The sequence below is a fragment of the Peromyscus californicus genome, unplaced genomic scaffold (genome assembly GCF_007827085.1).
Source record: "Peromyscus californicus insignis strain IS unplaced genomic scaffold, ASM782708v3 Scaffold_12__1_contigs__length_115047231, whole genome shotgun sequence".
Classification (NCBI taxonomy): domain Eukaryota; kingdom Metazoa; phylum Chordata; class Mammalia; order Rodentia; family Cricetidae; genus Peromyscus; species Peromyscus californicus.
Genome location: NW_026294413.1, coordinates 76,177,669 through 76,200,080, shown reverse-complemented (window position 1 = coordinate 76,200,080; position 22,412 = coordinate 76,177,669). Strand labels below are relative to the sequence as shown.

The 22,412-nt window shown below is 46.8% G+C and overlaps 1 protein-coding gene across 6 annotated transcripts in view; it reads left to right on the top strand.

Moving 5' to 3' along the window:
• The window catches only part of Samd4a (sterile alpha motif domain containing 4A), a 250,240-nt gene that overhangs the window by 194,580 nt on the left and 33,248 nt on the right, over positions 1–22,412 (top strand). For 5 of the 6 annotated variants that reach the window (XM_052733425.1, XM_052733423.1, XM_052733421.1 and 2 more), the window contains 3 exons: positions 3,927–4,190; positions 14,635–14,744; positions 16,889–16,975. In XM_052733425.1, coding sequence (XP_052589385.1) covers positions 3,927–4,190; positions 14,635–14,744; positions 16,889–16,975 — 461 coding nt within the window. The remainder of the gene's footprint in view (positions 1–3,926; positions 4,191–14,634; positions 14,745–16,888; positions 16,976–22,412) is intronic. The other variant, XM_052733424.1, reaches the window with a different exon arrangement.

Below are 22,412 nucleotides of genomic sequence, written 5' to 3'. Positions count from 1 at the left end.
TCAAATAGACATACTCAATACTTACCGTTTACACTGAGTCACTTGAATTTATATACTCTGCAGGTTATGACATCCCAATGGCATGTGTATGTGATGCTACTTACACAGACAAGCACAGACCTGAAATTTTTCGTCGAGATTTCTAAAACTTTAAGCAGAATTGAATACATACTATAGACAATCCTGAGGTTTCATTTCAGTGATGCCAAAGAGTCACAACTGTGGTCCCCTGGGCAAATTTTAGTGTGAGTTTTCACATAACGAAACCATCCCACAGCACACTGCCCCCCCCCCCCCCACACACATACACTGTTGTAAAGGTAACAAATGTAGTATAAATCTAGGGCCTCCGCTCAAGCAGAACTTGTCAATGGATCCCCGTGGAGGTTTTGTCAAGGTGCACTTCATTCTGCAGCATTTGAATCCGACTCCGGGACAGCCCTCCGAAGCAATCCTTAGTCACTGGCTACGCACAGCAGTCAATAGCAAGTGCATTCAAGAGCCTCTGCCGAGGTCCTTATAGGGCGGCTACCACCAGCCAGGCTGCAAAACTTCTTGGGTGTCTGCTTTTACTATTCCCCCATCCTGACTCATAAGAAAACAAACAAAAACCTTTTTTCATTTTCCCCCTGAATGTCCGTATCTTCTCTCCCTAAAACTTCAGGTGAGTTCTTAAAGCAAACGCAGCCATAGGGCCATCGCTGATGATCAGCCCAGCCACCTCAACTTGATCCCACAGATTCCCTCTGCCACTTTAGACCAGCTTACTCCAGAATAAGACCTAACAGCAAACATGGCCCAAACCTACAGGTTTATCTTAACCTCAGATCATCCGTGATCATCCTCAGTCTCCTCCACACAAGAAGATAGGACTGAGGGCTGGAGAGATGCCTCAGTGGTTGAGAGCACGTACTGCTCTTGAAAAGAGCCCAGGTTCGGTTCCCAGCAACCACACCAGGCAGCTCACAACAGCATGTAACTCTAGTTCCTGGGGATCTGATACCGTCTTCTCGCCTCCAAGAGCATCAGGCATTCAAATGGTACACAGACATACACACAGACAAAACTCACACATGTAAAATAAAAAGAGTGAGGAAACAGGCCTCCACTGTCCACCTGCCTCAGGTTTTCCGAGAAGCGGAGGCATTTGCCCCGCACAGCCTTCCTTTGGTTTAGGGTGATGTTCAGCAAGGCTGGCAATTCCCCACCTTCTCAGAATATCAGAAGTTTTGTGTGAGGTTCTATGCTTGGCTGCCCTGGCCGGATGATTTCAGAGAGGTCTGAATGTGGGCAGTCCTAAGAATAAAGGGGTTCCCTCTACGATACAGAGGAGGTGGACTTTGATGGAAAGTCACCAGGAAAAGGCCCTGCCATCTTAACTGCAAGTGTCTTGTTAGACAAAAGCAAAGGCCAAGTTCATGCCTCTCCCCTCTGACTTCACTTAAGCTCAGGAAAACAAAAACAGTTGTGTAAGTGTCTGTTCCCATCCCTACAAGCCCATTCAGGGAGGAAAGCATCTACCTCTAATCCCAATTGCCGGTGGCATTCTGGGACACTGGGACTCATCCCTCCAGGAGTGAGAGGTAACATGGATTTTGAGAAATGTTTAGGTACAAGAAAACAAATTGGCTCCACTCAATGATGTGATCCAGCTACTACATAGGTATTTTATTACTCTAAGCATCCAAACCAAAATGAGGGACTGATGAGGTGGCCCAGAGGGTAAAGGCACGTTCTGGCAAACTGACAATCTGAGTTCAGTCCCTGGACCCACGAGGTAGGAGAGAGCCAACTCCCACAGGTTGTCTTCCTACCTACCTACACACACACACACACACACACACACACACACACACGAAATACCATACTAACAGCAACCATGAACCATAAGACATGGATATTGATTATTTCTCAATTTTGTTATTATATCTAAACATTCTAGCTATCACAGATCCCACCTGCTCTGCCTGATCCCTTTGGGGCAAGTCCTGTTCTATAGTTTCAAACTCCCTTGAATGCCGGCTGTGTGGAGGAGACCCCAGATGGAAATGTGGTCATACCTGCCTAGCACCATTTGAAGTCCCCACCAGAGTTACAAAAATGTAGAGCTAAGCCAGAAAGTTCCAGCATACAGGGAGGTTCCAGACAAGTCTGCCCACTTTTATATAAATGCTTAGATAGGCATGAAATGAATTTTCTGGATGCCTAGCTTTTCTTTCCATTCATTTCTCATTTCTCTCTTAATTTGTTGCTGTTTCCTATTTGCTTTTCCTTTTTTTTTTTTTCTAATTTTACCCCAATTGGGAGCAATGCATTTTCCAGAAAGCCTTTTCAAATAGTTTGTTCTTTAATCTAGTGAAAATACACCTGATAGGGTCTTTTTTTTAAGTCACATTCACAAATCTTTAAGGTAGATACAAATCCGATGCCTTCAACAGAATCTATTCAAACTAGAAATTTCCTAAGCAGATTACAAATGTTATACTCAGAAGCGCCCCCACCCACACTTTTTTGTTAATAAAAAAAAGTTGTTAGTCCTTTTGATTGTCCCACTTCATACACAAGGCCAAGTGGAAACAATGACCCCAAAAGTATTGAGCCTTGTTGCTCTTAGACTCTACGGCTTGGAATGGTGCCAGCTAACCATCAGACCATACCAGACATGCTTTTTGGCAGCAGCCTGCCTTTTGGCTCTGGTCTTTATTTTGAAGGTAGAGTCATGGTAATCACCTGCTCTGGTCTTTATGTAGCTATAATATCCATCTATAATCTAAAGGCAGTACCTTCCACTATTTGGGCCATCTGGTCTACCTACTGAAACACACAGAAAGTTCTTGCCAGCAAAGAAATATATGGCTGAAACTAGGAACAGCAAGTACCCATTGGAGGGGTTAGAGCTAGAGATGGAATTCAATGGCTTCCCTGGAAAAATGTTTAAAAATGCATGTGGCTCAGCTCCACATTAATACAGCAGCAATCAAAATAGACTGAGAGAAAAGTTATGAATAGACTTATTTTGTAAAGTCACTTACACACCCAGCAAAACCAACCAAGGGTAACATCGGCTCCCCCAGCATTGATGTTGCTTAAATCCCTCCTTTGAGTGCCTTCAATTTAATTTGGCCAGTTACGCTCATTTTGTTGCTTTTTCCTAGTTTTCTGGAAAATAAAAAAGGAGCTCTGCAGATGTTGCCCACTGTGTGGAAGGACTGAGCATGCTCAGTGGGAGTGCCTTGCTGACTGCTGAATGAAAGCCTTGTTACCTGAAGGTGTTTGCCAGATAAAGTTTGACATGAACCCTGAGGGCAAGGGAAAGAATTGGCCTTTTCAGCATGACTGCCAGTGCCCCATACCCTGAGGTCACATCAGTGCTAGGCTCCCTCCCTGAGCTCCTACCACCATTCAGAGGTGACAGTCCCCTAACTCCTGTTTAGAATAACTAGCTCAGTGTCTAGATCAGGCCTGCCCAGATCCCAGATGGGGACCAGCCTGCCTGCCCTTCAGGTCCTCCATTTCGATGTGGGTAATATCATTCTTGCTCTTTAAAAATTACTGTCCAACACACGCTTTGTTCACTTTGGTCGGATGGCCTCTTCTAAGCTGTCAGCTTTGCCCAGCTGCTCCAAAGTCTGATTTGTAAGTTTAAAATAAAACCAGATCCAAACTCACAAACGTGAAGACTGGGTGTGTGAGCACCATACGTTTGGGCTTCAGGGTGCAACCTGGCCCACAAGCAGGTCCAGGCAGCCCCCTCTTTAGCCAGTAGAGGGAAGGACAGTCCCAGACCTGATTCAACCCACTCTGACCACCAGTGGAGTGTAAGAGTTAGCCACGGTATCTCTGAGGGTGCAAAAGTATTGTGGGTTATTCTGCGTCCCAGGCTAACATGGGGAGAATAACCTATTTCATTTTATTTTTTTTTCCAGTTCTCTCAGGCCAGGCACACCACAGCCCTTTGAAACGATCTGTATCCCTTACCCCACCCATGAATGTGCCAAACCAGCCTCTAGGACATGGATGGATGTCTCATGAGGACTTACGAGCTAGAGGACCCCAGTGCCTCCCATCCGATCATGCCCCCCTGTCTCCACAAAGCAGTGTAGCCTCTTCAGGAAGTGGTGGGAGTGAACACTTAGAAGATCAGACCACTGCTCGTAACACATTCCAAGAAGAAGGTAGTGGTATGAAAGGTGAGTGACCATGAGAGAAACCAAGAGGCCCTCCCTTGATTTGGAGTCCAAGGGGAAAGAGAGGTGGTCCATAAGAGAGATGGAGCCCAGCTCCTCACATTAGGCTTGTGCCTTCGAGCCACAACCTCCAGAACTCCAGAGCTGGCCCTGGAGGAAGGTCTTGAAGCCTCTTTCCAGCTGATAACGATGTCAGCTGGTGAGACAATAGCCAGGCAGGCTTTTGGGACAATGCCAAGGGCAGGCTCTGAAAGTGCCCTGGAGCTGCCATTAATAGACAGCACTGAGGTTTGCTGTTTCTGATCTTTGATCAGTGATCAATGATCATTTGCCCCGACCCAGAAGCCAGAGCGAGAAAGGTCAGCATTCTTTTTTCCGTTTTCTGTGCCCTGACTCTTGGACACTGAAGACTCATGCTAGCCTGGATAGGGTCATCTGAGAAGATGCCAAGCTACTCCACCCTCTTCCTTGCTGTGCCTAGGGACCTGTCACTAATTCAGAGAAACAAACTATTGATCTTTTATTACTCTATTTGCTCTCAATGAAGTGTAGTAATATTTCTTTTTATTATCCCCTTTTTGTTTGATGGTCACAGAAACCTTCAAGCCCCTTTCTCTGCTTCTGCTTCAAGGACGTGAAAACCTTCAGTGTTTTAAGCCTGATCATAGATTTGCATATTGATGGTAAAGACTTATTGTGCAACCTAAATAAATGTTCCTACATCATCTGTCAATGTACCCTCTCCTACAGATCCTCCTCAGGAGACAGAGATTTCCAAATTACCCATGATGGGTTCACAGAGGATGCATGTGTTCTGTATTTTTAGACACCAGTTGTTTGGGGGGGATAGAAGTCCTTAGGGAAAGACACTCATCAGAGACGTGCTGATAACAATGTTAGCCAGTGAAGCAATAAGCAGGCAGGCTTCTGGGACAAATGCAGAGGACAGGCTCTCAGAGGGGCCTCCATGCTGCTCTTAATCCACACTCCCCATGTTTGTTGTTACTAATCCTCCCCTTATAAGAGAGGAGGCTCTTGACCGCCTCCCTCCCAACATGGGAACCTAGCACAGAGAGTATGCCCTCAACTTCTCAGGTGCCAGTGTAAGAGAGCGCTAGGCTGAAGAGTGGCGCCCATCAACACAGGGAGTGAGGCTGACCCCCAGTCTTTCTCTCAGCGACTCCTGGAGAGGTCTCTCTATCCCGGCCGGTCCCTTCCCATGACGGCCTTGCAATGAGAGACCCGTAGAAGCAGCGTGTGTCTTTGAGGTTTCCTCTGAGCATACAAATGAGTCTTTAAGAACAGCTAGCACAATGAGTCATTTTTGACATACAGGGTGTATAACCCTCTTCCACAGGGCTCAGGGGACTGCATCCTAGCACTGGGGGATGGGCAAAACCCATTCCCAAATGACGCTACGTCCAGGTGGAGTTCAGTGCCTGGACAGCTGGGACCCTGGTAAGTCAGAGGAGCATTGACTCTGTGTTGACCAACGTGGAGAACTGAGGAATAGGCCGTTTGCTCGGAGAATATCAGCATCACTGTCTGATGTCTGAACACGCTTACTTCATTCCTTTCACTTTGTTTCCTTTCTTTCTTGTTATTTCTCCACTTGTTTGGAGGGCTTATGCACATTTACGCATTCTCCCAAGGTGGGCAGATGTGTGTTTGCAGGCTTCTAAGGTAAGATGTGAATAGAGATAATGTGCTTGTTTTTAAAGAAACATGAGCAAAAGGGAAAATTGAATGAATATCCCATTGGCTTGATTTTTGTTTTTGTTTTTTGGGTTTTGGGTTTTTTTTGTTGTTGTTGTTTTCTGGATAAAAGTCAAACACCTTCCAGAACTCAAGGGACACCTGTGGATAAGCTCTCTTGATTCCTTTCTCTAGAACTGGTGAGAATGGTCTTCTCAAACACTCAATCAGTCACAGAATCACACAGCCAAAATGTCACATCCAAGATTTTCATCGTGAGCTCATAGGTATCAATAAAAAAGAAGCTATTTGGTGGCTGGTTGGAACAAAAGACCCTCTCCATGTGTTTCTGCCTGCTTTGATCTATTGGACTTACTTTTCTTAAGGAATTGGATGGAGAAATCAATGTATAAGGACACTAGCAAGTAACGGGGGAAAAAATCAAGAGACAGAACATAATAGATGATGAATTCTATTTATAGGGAAAATAAAAATTCTATTTATAGGGAAAAATATTTTCAGCTGACAATATCAGATAGTAGAAATGTCCAAACCCCCAAACACATTCTGATGTGGCATAGGGCCAGTATTTATTGAGCACAAATGTTCCTTCTTCAGCCCTCTTGTGAAGTGGCCCCCAAGAACTTCTCCACATCAAGATTCCTCAGCATGCCTTCTGAAAGTTGCATCTAGGAAGCAACCCTTAATATACCCATCCCAAGGGTTTGATCTCCAAGCCTAAGAGCAGATGATCACATAAATTTCCAAATTAGTTCTCACTTTCTGAGTAGTGCGCTATGTAGTTAAGTGATGTCCATCCGAGAAGAAGCCAGCTCTTCCTGTGGAACCCCATGCTTGCTTTCCTGTACCTTGGGTCCCTTGGCAGGGGCATAGATACCCAGACCATGACCAAGCAACTGCTTTCTAATTTTCAAATGTCTGGTCTGCAAGAACAAGGAAGCTGGAGTAGAATTTGGAAGAGTTCCTATGTCCCCTGGGAATACATATCACCCTCGCCGCACATCTTGGGAAAACAGTAAAAGCCACCATAATTGCATTCATCTTTCTGGCCAACGGGTGTGTATGGCTGAAATCCAGGCTTTGTTCTTGCCCACCTTCTCATCTGGACAGAACAGCTTGGCTACCATCCTCCCTTGGGAATGTATCTCTTGGGTCAAGCATGCAGAATAAGCCCTCGGAGGATTAATGGCTTCCTCCTGCATCTCTGTGCTTTGCTGCTTCTGGTAAACACTTGTCCTAGTGGTTTAGGTTGGCTGTATGGAATACGTAGGGCCTCGGGCTAAAGAGAAACCATGCATGGAATTGAGTACTCCACTTGAAACCTCAAGCAGCAACCTGAGCCAGAATGTGAAATTTTCCTGTTACCAATCCCTCAGGAGGCAGCTACTTAGAAATGTTTGGACTAACCATGCTGGCTATGTTCTAAATTCAGGTCTCTGTGTTCTTTTCAAAAGCTTCACTGTGACTTATCCCAGGAGAAAGACTCTTGATTCTGAGTCGGTACTCAGTTATAATATCCCTCATTTCCAGGTAGCAGGTGAATGGAATGTACTCTCTTAGCTCTTATCTCAGGTGGGAGAGAAAAGAAAGTCTCCTATTACTAAAGTATTTCTTTCCTAGAAAGAAGGCAGCGTAGTGGTGGAAGGAATGTGTCTGCCCCTCAGAGTAGCAAGATGAACTCTAAGATGATGAGCCCAACACCCAGAGATTTATCAGAGGGTCAGATCTCCTGGTGTGGCTTTGGTATAGGGGAAAATTCCGGATTCGCTTTTGTCTTCATTTAGGCCGTTGGACTTCTCTATACCTACTAAGCTCTGGGGAGACAGAGGTGAGGGATCCTCTAGCCTCAAGAGACTCACAATAACACCAGATACCTGATGCAGGGACCCTTGTTGGGACATTTGTCCCGACTTGAGGGGAGCACCAAGACTATCCCTAATTCAAACAGGGCAGAAGTCTCTAGAGGAGGTGAGGCTTGTAGCTAAGCCTCAAAGCATGGTTACAGGTCAGCCAATATAGATGGAGGGAAGGTATCCTGTGCTGAGGGAACAGCATTGAGGCCTTGTGTGAGGTAGGGGTACAATCTACAACTAGGGTGTTAAAGGCAGCTGGGAACCCGATCTGCAGAGGAGAAGCCAGATCCTTGATCTTGAAAAGGATGGTGTCTTTTATTCTGAAACTGTCGAAGGAATTTCTACAATAGAACCACCTGCCTAGACTTGCATATTACAAAATGGAACCTGCGCACCAGTACGGAAAGTAAAGGAGAGGGGATTCTGGATTTGAAAACCGATGGAGAGGTGGAGGATTTTTCAGCCACAGAGGACAGTGAGGTTGAGTCAAGCCAAGCGGCAATGTGAGTGAAGACCACGGAGTGCGTCCCAGTATCTCCATGAGAAACAGAATGGTGAGGACTTGGTGACAAGTGAGTGTGGACAGGGATGCGCAGGAGGCGTTTAGGATGACACCCCGGTTTCTGCCTGGGATAGCTAGAGAAGTCTTCTACAGTGCAGGGCCTATGGGAATCAATGAGGGACAGTTCGGCATGGTGAACGTGGGGACTTGCAACCGTCTCGTGGAGGTTTGCTCGGTGGACCCACAGGGGCTCCACGCTCCCCCGTGGCCCAGCTGAGCAGTTTGTGTTGTATGTACATGAAAGGGTGTTGGACATGTCTCTGGAGGACTGCATTCCAGGAATGGAAAAGCCTGTAGATTTGGCTGTAGGAAGAATGGTTGCCGGAATGAGGGAGTTGATATTGGTACTATATGTTCTTGGTGGGAGCCGCAGTCTCATTATCACAGAACAACATTAACTGGGTATGCTTGTGGCAGGCTGTTTCCCATTAGTACAAAAATACAGAGGTAATGGAACTTGATTATTATGTGTGTACGCACATAATAGGGACAAAGGAGGGAACTCCTGGCTGGAGTGACCTTGACAGACACCGAGTAGCTAAGAATGGAGAAAGCCATTGACTGTGAAAAATGTTTGTCTTTTTGAGGGAGTCTCTCAGCTGAAACTTGGGTAAACTTCTTCTCCCTGTAGCAAATAAAACATTGTCTCCTAGCAAATAGCTGGCTTAGGATTTGGAGCTGTTTTTGAAATGTAGGCCTTTGGTCCTTGGCCTCTCTCAGAATGGAAACGAGAGAAATTATTTAGAGGTGAGATCTCAAAAAAAAAAGGAAACTGTGAGAAACTGTAGGATTTTTTAATGCAGCGCCTCTGAGGGTCTTAACAGTCTGAGTGATGAGTGGGACATGATGTGGCACCGTGTGTGGCTGGGACACTTTTCAGCTCAGCTGTCATGGAAACTAGCTTAGATTCAGAATGTTGTCTTTCCAGATGTTATCTTGAATGTATTTAACTGGAATAAATCCACTGGGGTTTTGTACATTTTGTGTGTGTGTGTGTGTGTGTGTGTGTGTGTGTGTGTGTGTGTGTGTGTGTGTTTAACTCTCTGACATAGCCATGTGACCTGCCCTGCACAAATGGGTCCTCATGGGCTTGTGCTAATTCTGATCAGCTAAGAGCTCTGATGTCTTTGAAAAGCAAACTCCAGGACTCCTCCTAGTTCTTAAACGTCTCAGGACTTTTAACCTCCACTCATGAGTGGAAGATACTCGAGTGAGTGTCATCTTCAGCTGGAGGGATTTAAGATCCTCAGTTCCCCTTTAACAAAACATAACAGGCCACTTAAAGCACAGCACCGAGGAACACCGTGGTAAACGGAAGCACCCGGAGGGAGTTTAGTTCAATGTTTGCATCGAATTCTTTGAAGTATTTTACGCCAAATTTATTTGTTCAAAGATTCAGGGTATGTCCCCATGAGAGGGGAGCTCTCCTGAAACACCCCAGATACTCTTCAGGGTCAAGGAGTCCCCCCCAAGAGGATCCAGCTCCTGAAGATGCAGCAAGCACACCTCCTCCTTTTGCTCAGTACCTGGAACAGAATGAGGCTCTTCACTCTGCTCTGGCCAAAAATAAAGACAGGCTTTACGGTGTCACTAAACTGCAGCTCTCTGTTCGGGAAGGATTTGCTTTTTCTCCAACTTCAACGGCGAAGTGTTAGCCCCTTCACACCCGGCCTTTGTGTTTCTTCTCTCCCTCAGAGAGCATGGATGCAACCTGCGTCTTAGAGAGAAGGCTGTGTGAGATCAGTCTGGCTCTCTGAGGAATTAAGAGTTGATTTCCGTCATCGGGTACCTAGAGTACCACAAATAAACTCTCTTGTGGGAAACTGCTCGTTTGTGTTTCTCTCTTCTAGATAAAGAGCTGCCTTAATTTCCCCCCCTCCTGTCGCTTTCCTTATCAGCTTGTCCTCATTTGAGGTTGGGCGCTGCATGGCTTGTTGACCTGGCTGGCTAATGCAGCAGGTGTAAGAGAAAAGCAGCCCACATTCTCACTGAAGCCCAGCTTCCGTGTGAGCTGCGGACATGACACAAAGCCTCTCTGTGGTCAAGGCGTCCAAACCCTAAAAGGATATAGAAATGATGACAGTTTAAAATTTGATCCCGTTGCTAAAGACCTGAGGGTGGACATAGAACATATGCAAGATGGGTGTGGAGCCCTGTTATCCAAAATAGACAGGAGAAGATAAACCAGCGTGCCCTGTAACAGGAGCTGGAAGGAGCCTCAGGAAGGATGGGGTGCCAGACCCACAATGCCCGCCACCCTATGGCTTCACCGTGGCTCTCCCCTGGTCTCATCCAATGTTCCGTGTCTATGTAGCTGTATCTACTCCCACGGCAGAACCAGCAAGCATGTATAATAACAAGGCAAGCTGCTTTTTGGCTCAGCCTCCTGCCAAGGTGTTGGTGCACTGGCTTTTCCCCTTTTTTTCCCTCACCAAACTTGAACCAAAGGAGCCATCTTCAGTTCATTGGTTGTTTTCCTCCTTCCCTACTCTTCCTGGCATCCAAGTACCATCAGTTTCCACCTTTCCATTCCCCTCTCGTCCTTCTCAAGCACTCCTCTGGGTCTTCTTCTTAAACTCAGGTCCTGGCCTTTTCTCACCATCCTCCAGCCACCTTCCCATGACCACCATCATCTTTCTGAGGCAACCTGGGCTTCCAAGGTGCAGATTTCAATGGCTTGTCTTCATCCGCAAGACGAACGTCTACTTTCCTTGTTTGGACATTTCCTATCTCAGGCACCTGACTTCTCTGCCTGGGTGTCCTCACTTCTCTCTAGCTGGTTCCACCATTCACCAAGCATTTTCTCTACCCTAAATATGCTGTGGCTCTGACTTTCGCTTCTGATGTTCCTACCATGGGAAACGGCCTCTCCAATGTGGTTTGCCCAATGGACTCCAAGCTGCTCCTCTTCCAAGCAGCGGCATGCGAGGAGCTTCCTCTCACTGCCTCAGCAAACCCAAGTGTTCATCACTCTATGCTACCACAGGATTCAGGTATTCTCAGCGCTTATACTGAAGCACTTATACTGAAGCGCTTATAATTCTTGCATGGGACTCAGTCATGCTCTGTAGATCATAAGTTCCATGATGACAATGGCATGTCTTTACAGAGTCTGACCTCTACTGATGGTACCTAGTAAATGTTGAACAAATAGAATTCCATCAGTTGGCAAGGAAATCTGCCTCATGTGTAGCAAAAACATCTGTCTCTGTCTTGCACTGCATGTGAAGATGTCTTTCTGGCTTGGCCCCTGCATTGCTATGTCCAACCACCGAAGCAACCTAGATGAAGCTGACAGCTGTACCCTGAAGACATATATGCCAGATTTACATTTCTTTTCTCTGCAATACACCCTCTGTGTCTCCCATGTGCCTGAATCCCCCAACCATAGTCACAGCTTCACACATAGACGTGGGATCCAAGCTAAGAGGTTAAAACGGTTCTCAACATTGCATCAACAGGATAGCATCTAAGCTTTGGTTGGAGCTCATGCCTGGCTAACTTCTTAGAGAATTCAGCAGCCCAGTCATTGGAATTCTTGCTGATGGGAGTGAAACAGTCAAGGCCCTCAGTTCTCTTGCCTGTTTCCCTTTTAATGGAGTTCTGTTTTCATCTCTGGCAAGAGAAAGTCGCTCCCCACCAACCAGAGAGAGAACGGTTGGTAGGCTATGTTCTTTTCTGCTGTTCTTTTGGGATCCATTGTCGTTGTTGAGATGGGCTCTTACTGTATAGCCGGAAGGCTGTGTTCTTCAGGACTGAGAGTTCCTGCTCTTCGTTCACCCATCCTCAGGAAGGAGAGAGAACTCCTTAGGCACGTGGCACTGAGCTAGGACTGAATAGCAGGCTGACTGCCTTAAGGAATGGAAGGTCAGAGGAGCCTACATTTCCCAGGAATATGCCTGGGAATAAGTCATTAGGAAGGCCTAGCTCATCCTGTTGTGAAGTTGTATAGGGACCTTTTCCAGGACAACTACCCCCAGTGACCTGCATGTTGAAGAAATGAGTGAGGCAAGCTTGCCTGGTCCTGCCTGTCCCAGGGGATTCGAGCTGTCCAGATTGCTTTCTAGAAAAGAACTAGAGCTTAGTGAACTGAGAGTTTCCCCTGGTGCTTCCTGACTCAAGATACCCTATTATCACTTCAGCTTATAAAACATCCAGTTCGCAACACATCTTTAAAGCTGAGGAGTTTGTTCATTTTACCATCAGTGGATTTGGCATGACTAAGCTTTGGGGCCCTTGGTTAAATATATATATATATATATATATATGGTCCATGGAGTTGCTCCATCCTCTTCTGTAATGACTTGTGTCCTAGTGTAACACTGGATTACCCAGACTTCTCTGAATCAGGACTGTTGTGTTTTCTGAGCAATGATTTGGGACTTTTCAAAGAATGGCACACACGAAGCCTGGTGGCCAAGTGATGGCGCGTTAGCCCATCAGAACCCCAGCACTGTGGTTAATGGTTACCCATGTCAACCCATGGTTACCCTTGTCTGCAGAAGTGTTAGTGTCGTTCCAACGAAAGCAAGTGTGTGGTGGAGAATGAAAGTCTGCTCAAAGAGCTCTAGGGCGTTATATCAGGAAAAGTACCAGACTCCTGGCCTGCTGTGGCCTGAAATCATGACCCAGGGATGCTTGGCACGGAGGAGCGTGTTAGGAGTTAGCAGTGTGCACCTGGAGAAGCCTTGTCTGAGCATGGTTAATGATGGTCCCAGAGGGACTCTCTTTTGTCGCAGTAGATTGAAGGCCTTCCAAGCACAGAATCAAGTAGTCTGAAACGTCAAAGTCTGTTCTGAATTGAATGTTCAATTCTAATTCTCAGAAATCCCCCATCTGTGGTTCTCACACTACTGCAGAGTACAAAGTCCCTTCAGCAGGCTAGTGATCACCTGCTGTGCCTGTCTTTAAGGACATCACCCCCTGTCCACACCCCCAGAGCCTTTGGTTTGGTTTTCCCAGGAGACAAAGCCTGATGTCAGAGTTGACTGTCTTCCATCAGCCCTGGTTATCTTTTCTAAACCTTGAAAAACTGCAAGTTCCCACCTGTCTTTGAACGTGGCTGGCTGGCCCATCAGTGCCTCCCAGTGAAACTCTTTGTAATCAATAGGACAGGATCTTGTGACCAATATGATTAGTGATGGGACGACACCTCACAGGAAGCACAAATGACGCTTACTCTGTGCCTTAGCATCTCAAAATACTGCAATCTCTGTTTACTTAGCTCTATGGCTGGTGATCCCTGCAGTTCTTGTGAGGATTTGGTACAATGTAGGAAAGAGCCGAGACTCAGAAGACCTGGGTTCTAGACCCCCTCGACCACATTCTTACTTTGTAATTTAGACTTAATGGCACAATGTTGCCATCTGTACGGTGAACAGGGTTAGGGGAAGACGATTCCAGAAACATTTCGAAGATCTTCTCAGCTCAAAACTTCTGACGTAAAAGACTTTGGTCAAATGATTTATTTTGGTTATGATTAGTAAAGCAGTGGTTCAGTGGCTTTTCACTCCAGTAATTTTCTTAACTCTAAAACACCGGACTTGGGATTTGCTTCAGTTGTGCCTTGGAGTGTCCATTATCTAGACCGTGTTTGGATCCTTGGTGTTGTGATATCTCTTGGGTTGGCACGAAAAGAAGTCAACGACACATCCAAATGCATCCCAAAGCTTGGAAAAGTGACTAGCAGCCATCCCACAGCAGTGCCGATACTGGTAGTCCAGGATGCCCTTTATCCCACAGGGAACTAGGGAGGCAGAGGAAGCGTCAGGCAGGGCATTTATGGGGGGGGGGGGGGTCAGCTATTACATGTGTTTCCTACTTCTAGAAGTGGCTGACGTAGATTGTGGAGATTTGCATTGAGCCTCAAAAAGAAGTGTCTTGAGGGTGTAGACTATTGTGTCTGCTCTCAGCGTTCTGTGCCAGTCCTGCCAGTCAAACAGCCCAGCTGAGGCAGTGGCCCTTTGCATTTTATTTTTTCATTACGATAAACTCCTTTGATAACTTTAAAGGCTCTGTGGGAGACTACCTAGAAAACTGTCCATATATGTAGAATTCCTGTTTGCCCTGAAACGCTTAAACCCCAAGTTAGCAATGCCTGGTCCGAGGTAGACTAAAGGACCCAGTGGGGTTGTCAGGGCCAGCCCTAAGCTTTCTGAGGCATCATTTGCTGCCCAAATTAAGTAATAACATTTTTTTTTCTTTTTTTCTCCTCTGACCATCACCCTTCCCCCCCCCGTTGTGTCCCCCCATCTTTTGTCACCTCTTCTTGTTCCTTTCATTTCTATCCCCATCTCTTGCACATCTGGCACCGCAGATGTTCCAGCTTGGTTAAAAAGCCTCCGCCTGCACAAATACGCTGCGCTGTTCTCACAGATGACCTACGAGGAGATGATGGCCCTCACCGAGTGTCAGCTGGAGGCTCAGGTATGTGAGTGCTTGAGGGGACCCATCCCCGAGACAAGGTCTTGGAGTTCTGTCCCAAACAGGCCCTGTTTGGACCCATAACTTACCTACCCACCCAATAGTTTGGGTCTAGGAACTGCCTGGTGCCGGCTGGTAGCCCACGGTGAGTAAGCCTAGGTTCTTGCCTGGACAGTTCAGTGGAAGACAAAGATCAGCAGGCACTCACCAGGCAGTGGAAGGGAGAGGGAGTTAGGAAAAGACAGATCCAAGTACACCTTCAAAGTTCTGGGTGCTAAGGAAGAGCTGGTTGCACTACCGAGAAATGACATCCATCCATGTTTCAAAGAGCTTTGTCCCTGGCTCTTTTCTTCCCTCCACCGAGCCAGGACTGGTCTGGGTGGGAACAGATTCCTTGTCTATCCCATCTGGTCACATATCCACTGTCTTCTAACTGGACCAGTCAGTAGAAGCACCAGACACTCCACAGCACTTTTCCAACATAACTCACGCTGGTCTTAGTTGAGGTTGGAGTAAATTGTTTCAAATACTTTCTTCTAACCACCTCAAATAGCATGGGGCAGTGATTGGGAGTGAACTATCCAGGTCTCAGAATTTATTTCCCTTCTGAGGTCATGAAAGGGCAGAATTCCTCTTTCCTTCTTAGGCCTCTTCCCCCAAGTGTGAATGCCAGAGACCAGGCAATAGGGCCCCTGAAACTAAGAATGTCTCTACCGTGCCAGGCTCTAGCCAGCAGACCTAATGGATGCCTTTGTTTCTCTTGTTTAGAATGCTGTTTGCATGTTTCAGATTGACCCCAGTTTCCTTTGAGCAATGATTTGAAGAAATTGGTGGTCTAAATGAGTTAATATTTCTCCTGCAGAAAGGAGAGATTGTAGCCTGTGGGGCACTGCGGGGCTGGTCGCATGCCTCCCTGCCGACCTCGGCTTTCCCGTTGCTTGCTTATTCAGTACCCTCCGCTCCCCCTCTGCAGGCCCAGCTAAATACCGGTATTGAGAGCAAGACAAAGCCTGGAGTCACTGACCATTCTCAGAGAGTGAAAAGCACTAATTTCAACTTCCTAACATTTCTCCCACCACTTCTTGGATCTCGGCTGTTGCTTGAGATCCCAGGGGTTGATGGGAACTATTTCAAAGAGCAATTTGTGTTTAGGTCAAAGTTGAGAGAGAATCCAAGTCATCGGTTGCTCAAATAAAGAGAAAGAAAGAATTGACACAGAGGACAGTGCTAGAGCCTGACACAGACTTTTTGAAATAATTGAATTCATTTGATCTGGGAAGAACAGCTTAGCAGAAATGTGTCCCCAGTGTTTCCAGAGGAGATGCCGCTGTCCCTCTTGTCCCTTCAGTGGCTAGGAGGAATTTGGGAATGGTTGCACCAGAACAGAGATCCCCAGAAATTTGCCTTGGAGACCTGATTCGAAAAAGGACCCTTTCCTGGGGAATGTGCAGTATCTAGCATCAACGAGCCTCTAATGAAATCCTCTCACTTACTGCTGCAGCCAGTTTAAAATAAAATCCACAACTCTGCACATTTACCTGGAGTGCAGGGAATTCCACTTTTCATAATGGAAAGAAAAAGGAAAGTTGTAAATTTCCCAGAAACTCCCTGTGTCTCGGTGGTGCATGTGGGCGTCACTGGGCTTCATCATGGCTTCTGCAGATGCGCAGGTGCAGGAAGGCATTGAAAAACCAAAGAACAAATAAGGACGGGGCCTCCAGGGAAACCAGAGGGACTGAATGTAATACAACCTGAGGACAGGAGTGTCTGAACTAATATTATAATATATATGTATGTGTATATATATTCATTATTATATATATGACTTCATATATATATATATATATATATATATATATATATATATATAATTTAAGATGGTGAAGAAATCTCCTGTTGGGTGGGATAATTGACTGCTTTATATCTCTCTGTCCTAAAGGTCATGGGCAAGCTTGTAGACAGACGGAGCCGGTCTGTCGACTGGGGAGAGGTTTAGGATAGTGGTATCAACAAGAGAGAAGGGCGGGTCGGCCAGCCTGTGAGTGTGTAGGAACAAAAAAGGCAAAGTAATCCGCAGCCTCTGAGAGTCTCTAAGCTGATTCTTGAAAACGGGATGTTCTAATATATTTTCTTGCATTTAATTACAGAATGTTACCAAAGGTGCAAGACACAAAATTGTCATCAGTATTCAGAAGCTCAAAGAAAGACAAAATCTCCTGAAGTCTTTGGAAAGGGTAAGTGAGCAACTGGCCCAGGGGACATTTCCACCTTCTTCACAGGAACATAGACTAAAGAAACTCAGTTCAGAGTGTCACTTATTAGACCTCAGAGTGCCATGTGACTTCCTGGTTCTTCATCTTCCTTGGATCCTGATGTTGTGATGAACTAATTCCTCTGGGTCCAAGCTGCAGTGACCTCCCGTGCCTTCCCTACCTCAAGTGATGTGACACCAATGCTCCCTCCATGTGTCCATCATCTCTGCCTTGTAGGTAACCATAGTGACCGGTGAGGACAGTAAAGGCTGGCCTGACAGAGCAGCACAGGAAATGCTAATGTGTCTATCCTTGCTGTCTACCCTGGGCATCTGGTTTAGAGAAAACCATCCAGGGTTGGCAAACATCAACAGGGAGACTTCAGGTTCCAGAGGGGGCTCGAAAGTATTGGCACAGGTAGCGTTGGTTTCAGACTTGGATTTAACCTCAGGCTGCATCTCCATGACTTAGGCAGGAGCCACCACAAAAACGAGCAACACCAAAAACAATCTGCAAGTGTGACTCCCGACACCAAGCCGGAGTGATGAGTGAATCATGGGTTCTAAGTTCCTTTCTGGGCTGATTTTTCTCATGGAAACAAAAGACACCTGGAGACTAGCAAACGTTCCTTGTTTGGGGCGCTACCTGCTTCCAATGGTGTCGAGTGGTTTCCGGATTCCTAGAGTCCCACTAGCTGCCAACACAAGTGTAGACTGTGAGTGTGACTCTCTTGGCGAATGCAGGGAGCCTTTGAAAATGGACAAAGTGCTAAACAAGGTGGGGCTCCAGCAGGTTCCTAAAGCAAGTGTTTTAATGGGGTGGGAATTTTTCAAAAGCTCTTCATAAAGGTATGTGGGTGCTTAATGTTATATACCATGTTGAGTTGCATTAAATATATACCATGAGACATATTTATATTTGGAGAATAGACATAAAAATGCATCAGGAAATTTTCTTTTTAAAATCTTTTAATGGGCAGTTAGGTGGGAACTACTCACATGCACACCCCTGATTAAAGTGTTCTTAACCAAAAGGAATTACACATTACATGCAGCTCTCCACCTAAACCTGAGCTTTGGGTGTTGTTCTTAATTTTATGCTAAGTCCTCTGCCAAGCAGCTTGTCTAACGGAGTGATTATGGCTATTTTTAATCTAAGACACTGTTCTCTTTTGGAGAACATTCAAAAAGCCAATTTACTCATTGTCCATTGGAAACTACACAAAGTGTTTTGAATGAAGATTATATTGTAAGCCTGTTCACTCTCGTTTCTGGAACATCCTTTAGGAATTCATTAATAGCTTCTGTGAATGAGGAAGCGCAGCTCCCTCTTGCCTTCACCCTTGAGCTGACATCCATGTATCGTGTGTGTGTGTGTGTGTGTGTGTGTAGACTTTGGAAGTCAACATCAGGGGTCTACTGTGTCTTTTGACATGCTATCAGTTAAGTCAGTGATATTCTGCATCCTGGAGTTACACCTAGACTTACATTGACTATACGAAATGCTTCCTCCATGGCATCCTGAAATGGAAAAGATAAAAAAAGATGCCAAATGTACAATGTCTACAACCGAGTAAGAGGAGAGCAGGTTCATTCCCTTTGACGTCCTGGGGAAGGAAAGCCGTGCCTGTCAGAGGACCACATTATGCTAACACAGAGTGTTTTGCTATCCTGAGTGCTGGGCTGTCTCTCCAGGAGTACACATCTTTGAGGACTGAGCGCCTGACTCTCCCCTTTGATCACCAGAAAACTTTCCTGCTGTTTTAGGAAGGGAGCTGTTAGTCACCTGCTACTGTTGGTGGCCCCCAGACTCAACTAAGGCATTCTCACAACCCTGGCTGGTGACACTGTTGGAAATGTCATCACCATGCTCCTGGCTGCCTCTGGCATTCTTACCTCACATAGAACCCACATTTCTAAGGAGATAGCTGGGACCCCGCCCGCAGCTAGTTCATAATCAGTAGAAGCTGCTAGCTGCATGTTCCAAGTCCTTCCATTCAGTTCCTGGATGCTTGCTAAGCACATGTTTGGACACGCTTTGCTCATCCTGGCAGGATAACCGTGAGTGGTACGTGTGGTTCCTGGCCCCGGGGATCTTGGAATGTGCCCTGGGACAGAAAGATATGGTAGCTGCTGAGCTCATGACCCAGGGTGATTGGTGTCATCATTGAGGGCAGAAAGAGAACTTCCCTAGACACCTTAGTAGAGGTCAGATGCTGCTGGGGGCTTGTGATCCCCTCCCCCAGTACAGACAAAGAAGGTGTAAATGGAGATCTCATGTAAATGGAGGGAGCCAGAAGTTGTTAGAGGGTTTGGGTCAGATGAAGTGGCATTTGGGGACAGAACCATAGGACTTACTGGGGGCCTGGGGAGAAAGGAAGTTGAGTTTGCCATGGCACCTGTGGGACACCAAGGTGGAAATGGCAAATTGGTAGCCAGAAAGCAAATTTGGTGTCCGAGGCATGACCCAGATGTTAGTGAACTATGTGGAAGTGGAAGTGGCTGTCCCCAAGAGCTGAAGACGGAGTGCCATCAGAGAGGACCTTGTGGTAACAGAGGCTGAGCTGTGAGCCCTGCCTCAAGGGACCAGAGAGGGAGACAGAGATTCCCAACAAGTTCCATGAATGTGTCGTATACTGTGAAGACTGGCGTCGCCTCGGCCCTGGCGACCAGCTGGACACTGCAGCCAGGGCGAGAAAAGGGTTCAGGAGAATGGGGAGAGATCTGAAGCAGAAAGAAGCCTGGCATCAGGAGTATGGCTGTGTGACGAGGCAGAAGCCCCGAGTTGTGGGCTTCGTGAGCTGGGGGAGAGAAAAGAGGAAAAGGACATTCAGAAGGGAAGAGATTTTTTTTTAATATTAATATTTAACAAGGAAAATGGCTTGTTATACCATGTGCTTTTATACCTGTCTTCCTTTTCAAGCCACTCCCAGATTGTGAAACAGAACCTTTTTCTGGGCCTACAACCTTGATGTTGAGCAAGGAGCTAGGAGATGCGTTCGTGCGTGTGTGTGTGTGTGTGTGTGTGTGTGTGTGTGTGTGTGTGTGTGTGCGCGCACACACAAGTTCTGTTTATTCCTACTCAGAGAGAGACAACTGCTTCTCTAGGTGTCTATGCCTTTTCTTTAGACATTCCAGACCTTGGCCTTTTGAGGTCACATCGGTGGCCTGTTTTCGCAACTGCTGCAGAGAAATAGTAGCTCAACTTGGTAGTATTGAGTAATAAATATTCCCAGGTAATAATGCCTTATACTAGTGAGGCACATTTGGTGGAGATAGCCAAGAGAGGTTTTGTGCACACCTTTGCATCTGGCCCTACAGCAACCTCCTCTCAAAGCAACCAGGACAGAGGCCTCTTTTGAGAAAACGGAACTCCCAGGAGCTCACCCTCCTTAGCAAGTCACTTCCTGGTCAGCCCTGGAAAATCACCTCCCCTTCATCTCTTGGTACCCGTCCTTCCATCCCATGGTCCCTCGTACTGTTTGCTGGTCTTGTCTAGAAATGCAAAACACACACATGGTGTGGGGGCAGGGGGAGGAGAGAGGGGAGGGGAGAGAGAGGAGAGAGACTGTGAATTCCAAAGCCAGCAGGCCCACTCTGTTCCCTGAGCCTCTGTCCTCATACTCTCTTGCCTTATGAGTCTTAGGAACGTTGAGTCTCTCAGGGTAGGGATGAGGACTTGTTTTTATATTCCCAACATAGCACAGTGCCCAGCTGCTGTTGAGCTCAGCTGCTGACTGGTGGATGAATGAAGAGAGGGAACAGATTTAGGTAGAAACAGGAACCCTATATATTATGAAAGCTTCAAATTATCACCACCTGGAGGGAAGGATGGGGCCCGGGACATGTCTGGGAGTGTCCTGGGAGCACTGTGGCTACCCCAAGCTCTCTTTCAGATGACTTATACCTTGTTATTATCATATGCTCAGGAAAGGTACCAAACCAGCCTCCTTCCAAGGCCTTCAGGCCAGTGCTAGGCCGATGGAACTATAATTTCATTCCCACTTGTCCCCCGAGATATCTCTGGGGTGCCACCCAATGGGCCTGACTTCTTGTCACCTGCTTTAGACAAGTCCTTGCTTGGCAGCTCTGAGCCAGGGTCACTGGACAACTTCATTTTGCCTTTGTATTTATAATGTAGGATTATATTTGAGGCATGAAGGATCAATAGCGACTTGTCAATGTGGAAAATTAATTCCCACAGCTCAAGGAGAACACTAGATCGAGTTCCATTCAGACTGTCTCCTGCCTTGCTTCTCAATATGGGCACTCAGCGGAGAGCAGGAATGGAAGCTGATGGTCACCGTTTATTGAGACAGGGTCTGCCACTAGCCTGCAACTCACCAAATAGTCTAGGCTAGCTGGCCAGTGAGCTGCAAGGATCTGCCCATCTCTGTCCCCTCAGCTCGGGGATTACAAGCACGGCTTTTTAACTTTATTTTTTGATGTAAGTTCTGGGGATTGCACACAGGTCCTTCAGCTTACAAAACCAGCACGTTACCAAATGAGCCATCTTCTCGGTTTCTCGGGGTTTCTTTTCGTGAGGTGGCTGCCTCCCCACCCCTACAGAACGTGAACATAAGCACTGAAGTTAGGGGGTTTCTGTTTTCTGTTGAACAGTGTCGCTCTTAGTACAACAAAAATCTCCCACACATACCATGAAGTACAGAGCCATGTGCCACAAGCCAGAAAGGGCTCTGTGGCAGTTGACAGCGTCTCCAGCTGTCATTTGCTCACCCGGGTGACACTGGCCACCGGGACGGCATGGCAAGACCATATGTGACCCCTGGCTTGTCCCACCTGCTCCCCCTCTACAGAGCCGCGTTTCTTGACTTTCTCCTCTCTCCTCTTCTTCAGCAGTGTGCTGGACAGGAAGTTCGTGCAGGGCAAGCACTTCCTGGGTGGTTGAGTGGAGAGGCAGTAGGTTATTCCTTGAGCACGGCTCATTTAACCTGCTTTGCTTCACCTGCCCTGCCCCCTTGCTCAGCTCAAGTCAAGGCCCAAGTCAGGGATGCCAGTTCCATGCCGATACCCAGGCTCCGGGGAGGCTGGGAACAGTGATGAGCACATGGAGAGGGTAGCACAGGCTGAGGCGACCCTGATCCCTCACGCCACTGTGTTCACAATCACGGAGGTTACCCCCTCTGGTGGGGGGTAGCCAGAGGGCAGCAGTTGACATCGAACATCCTCTGCGGCCCTCTTCTCAGAGGCAAATGGATGTCTTGCTCTAGGCGTCCTGGTATATGACTGTGATTCAGGCCGAGGCTGGAAGATTTTGACTTCCGGGCTAACCTGCTGTATATAAAGGGAGAACTGGCATCCAAGAGCTAAGGGTTAGGGAGCAGAGGGAGGTGGACTTTCTCTTCAACTTAAACTATATATGGCTCTGAGCAGGGTTAGGATATTTCTGGTGGCTAACT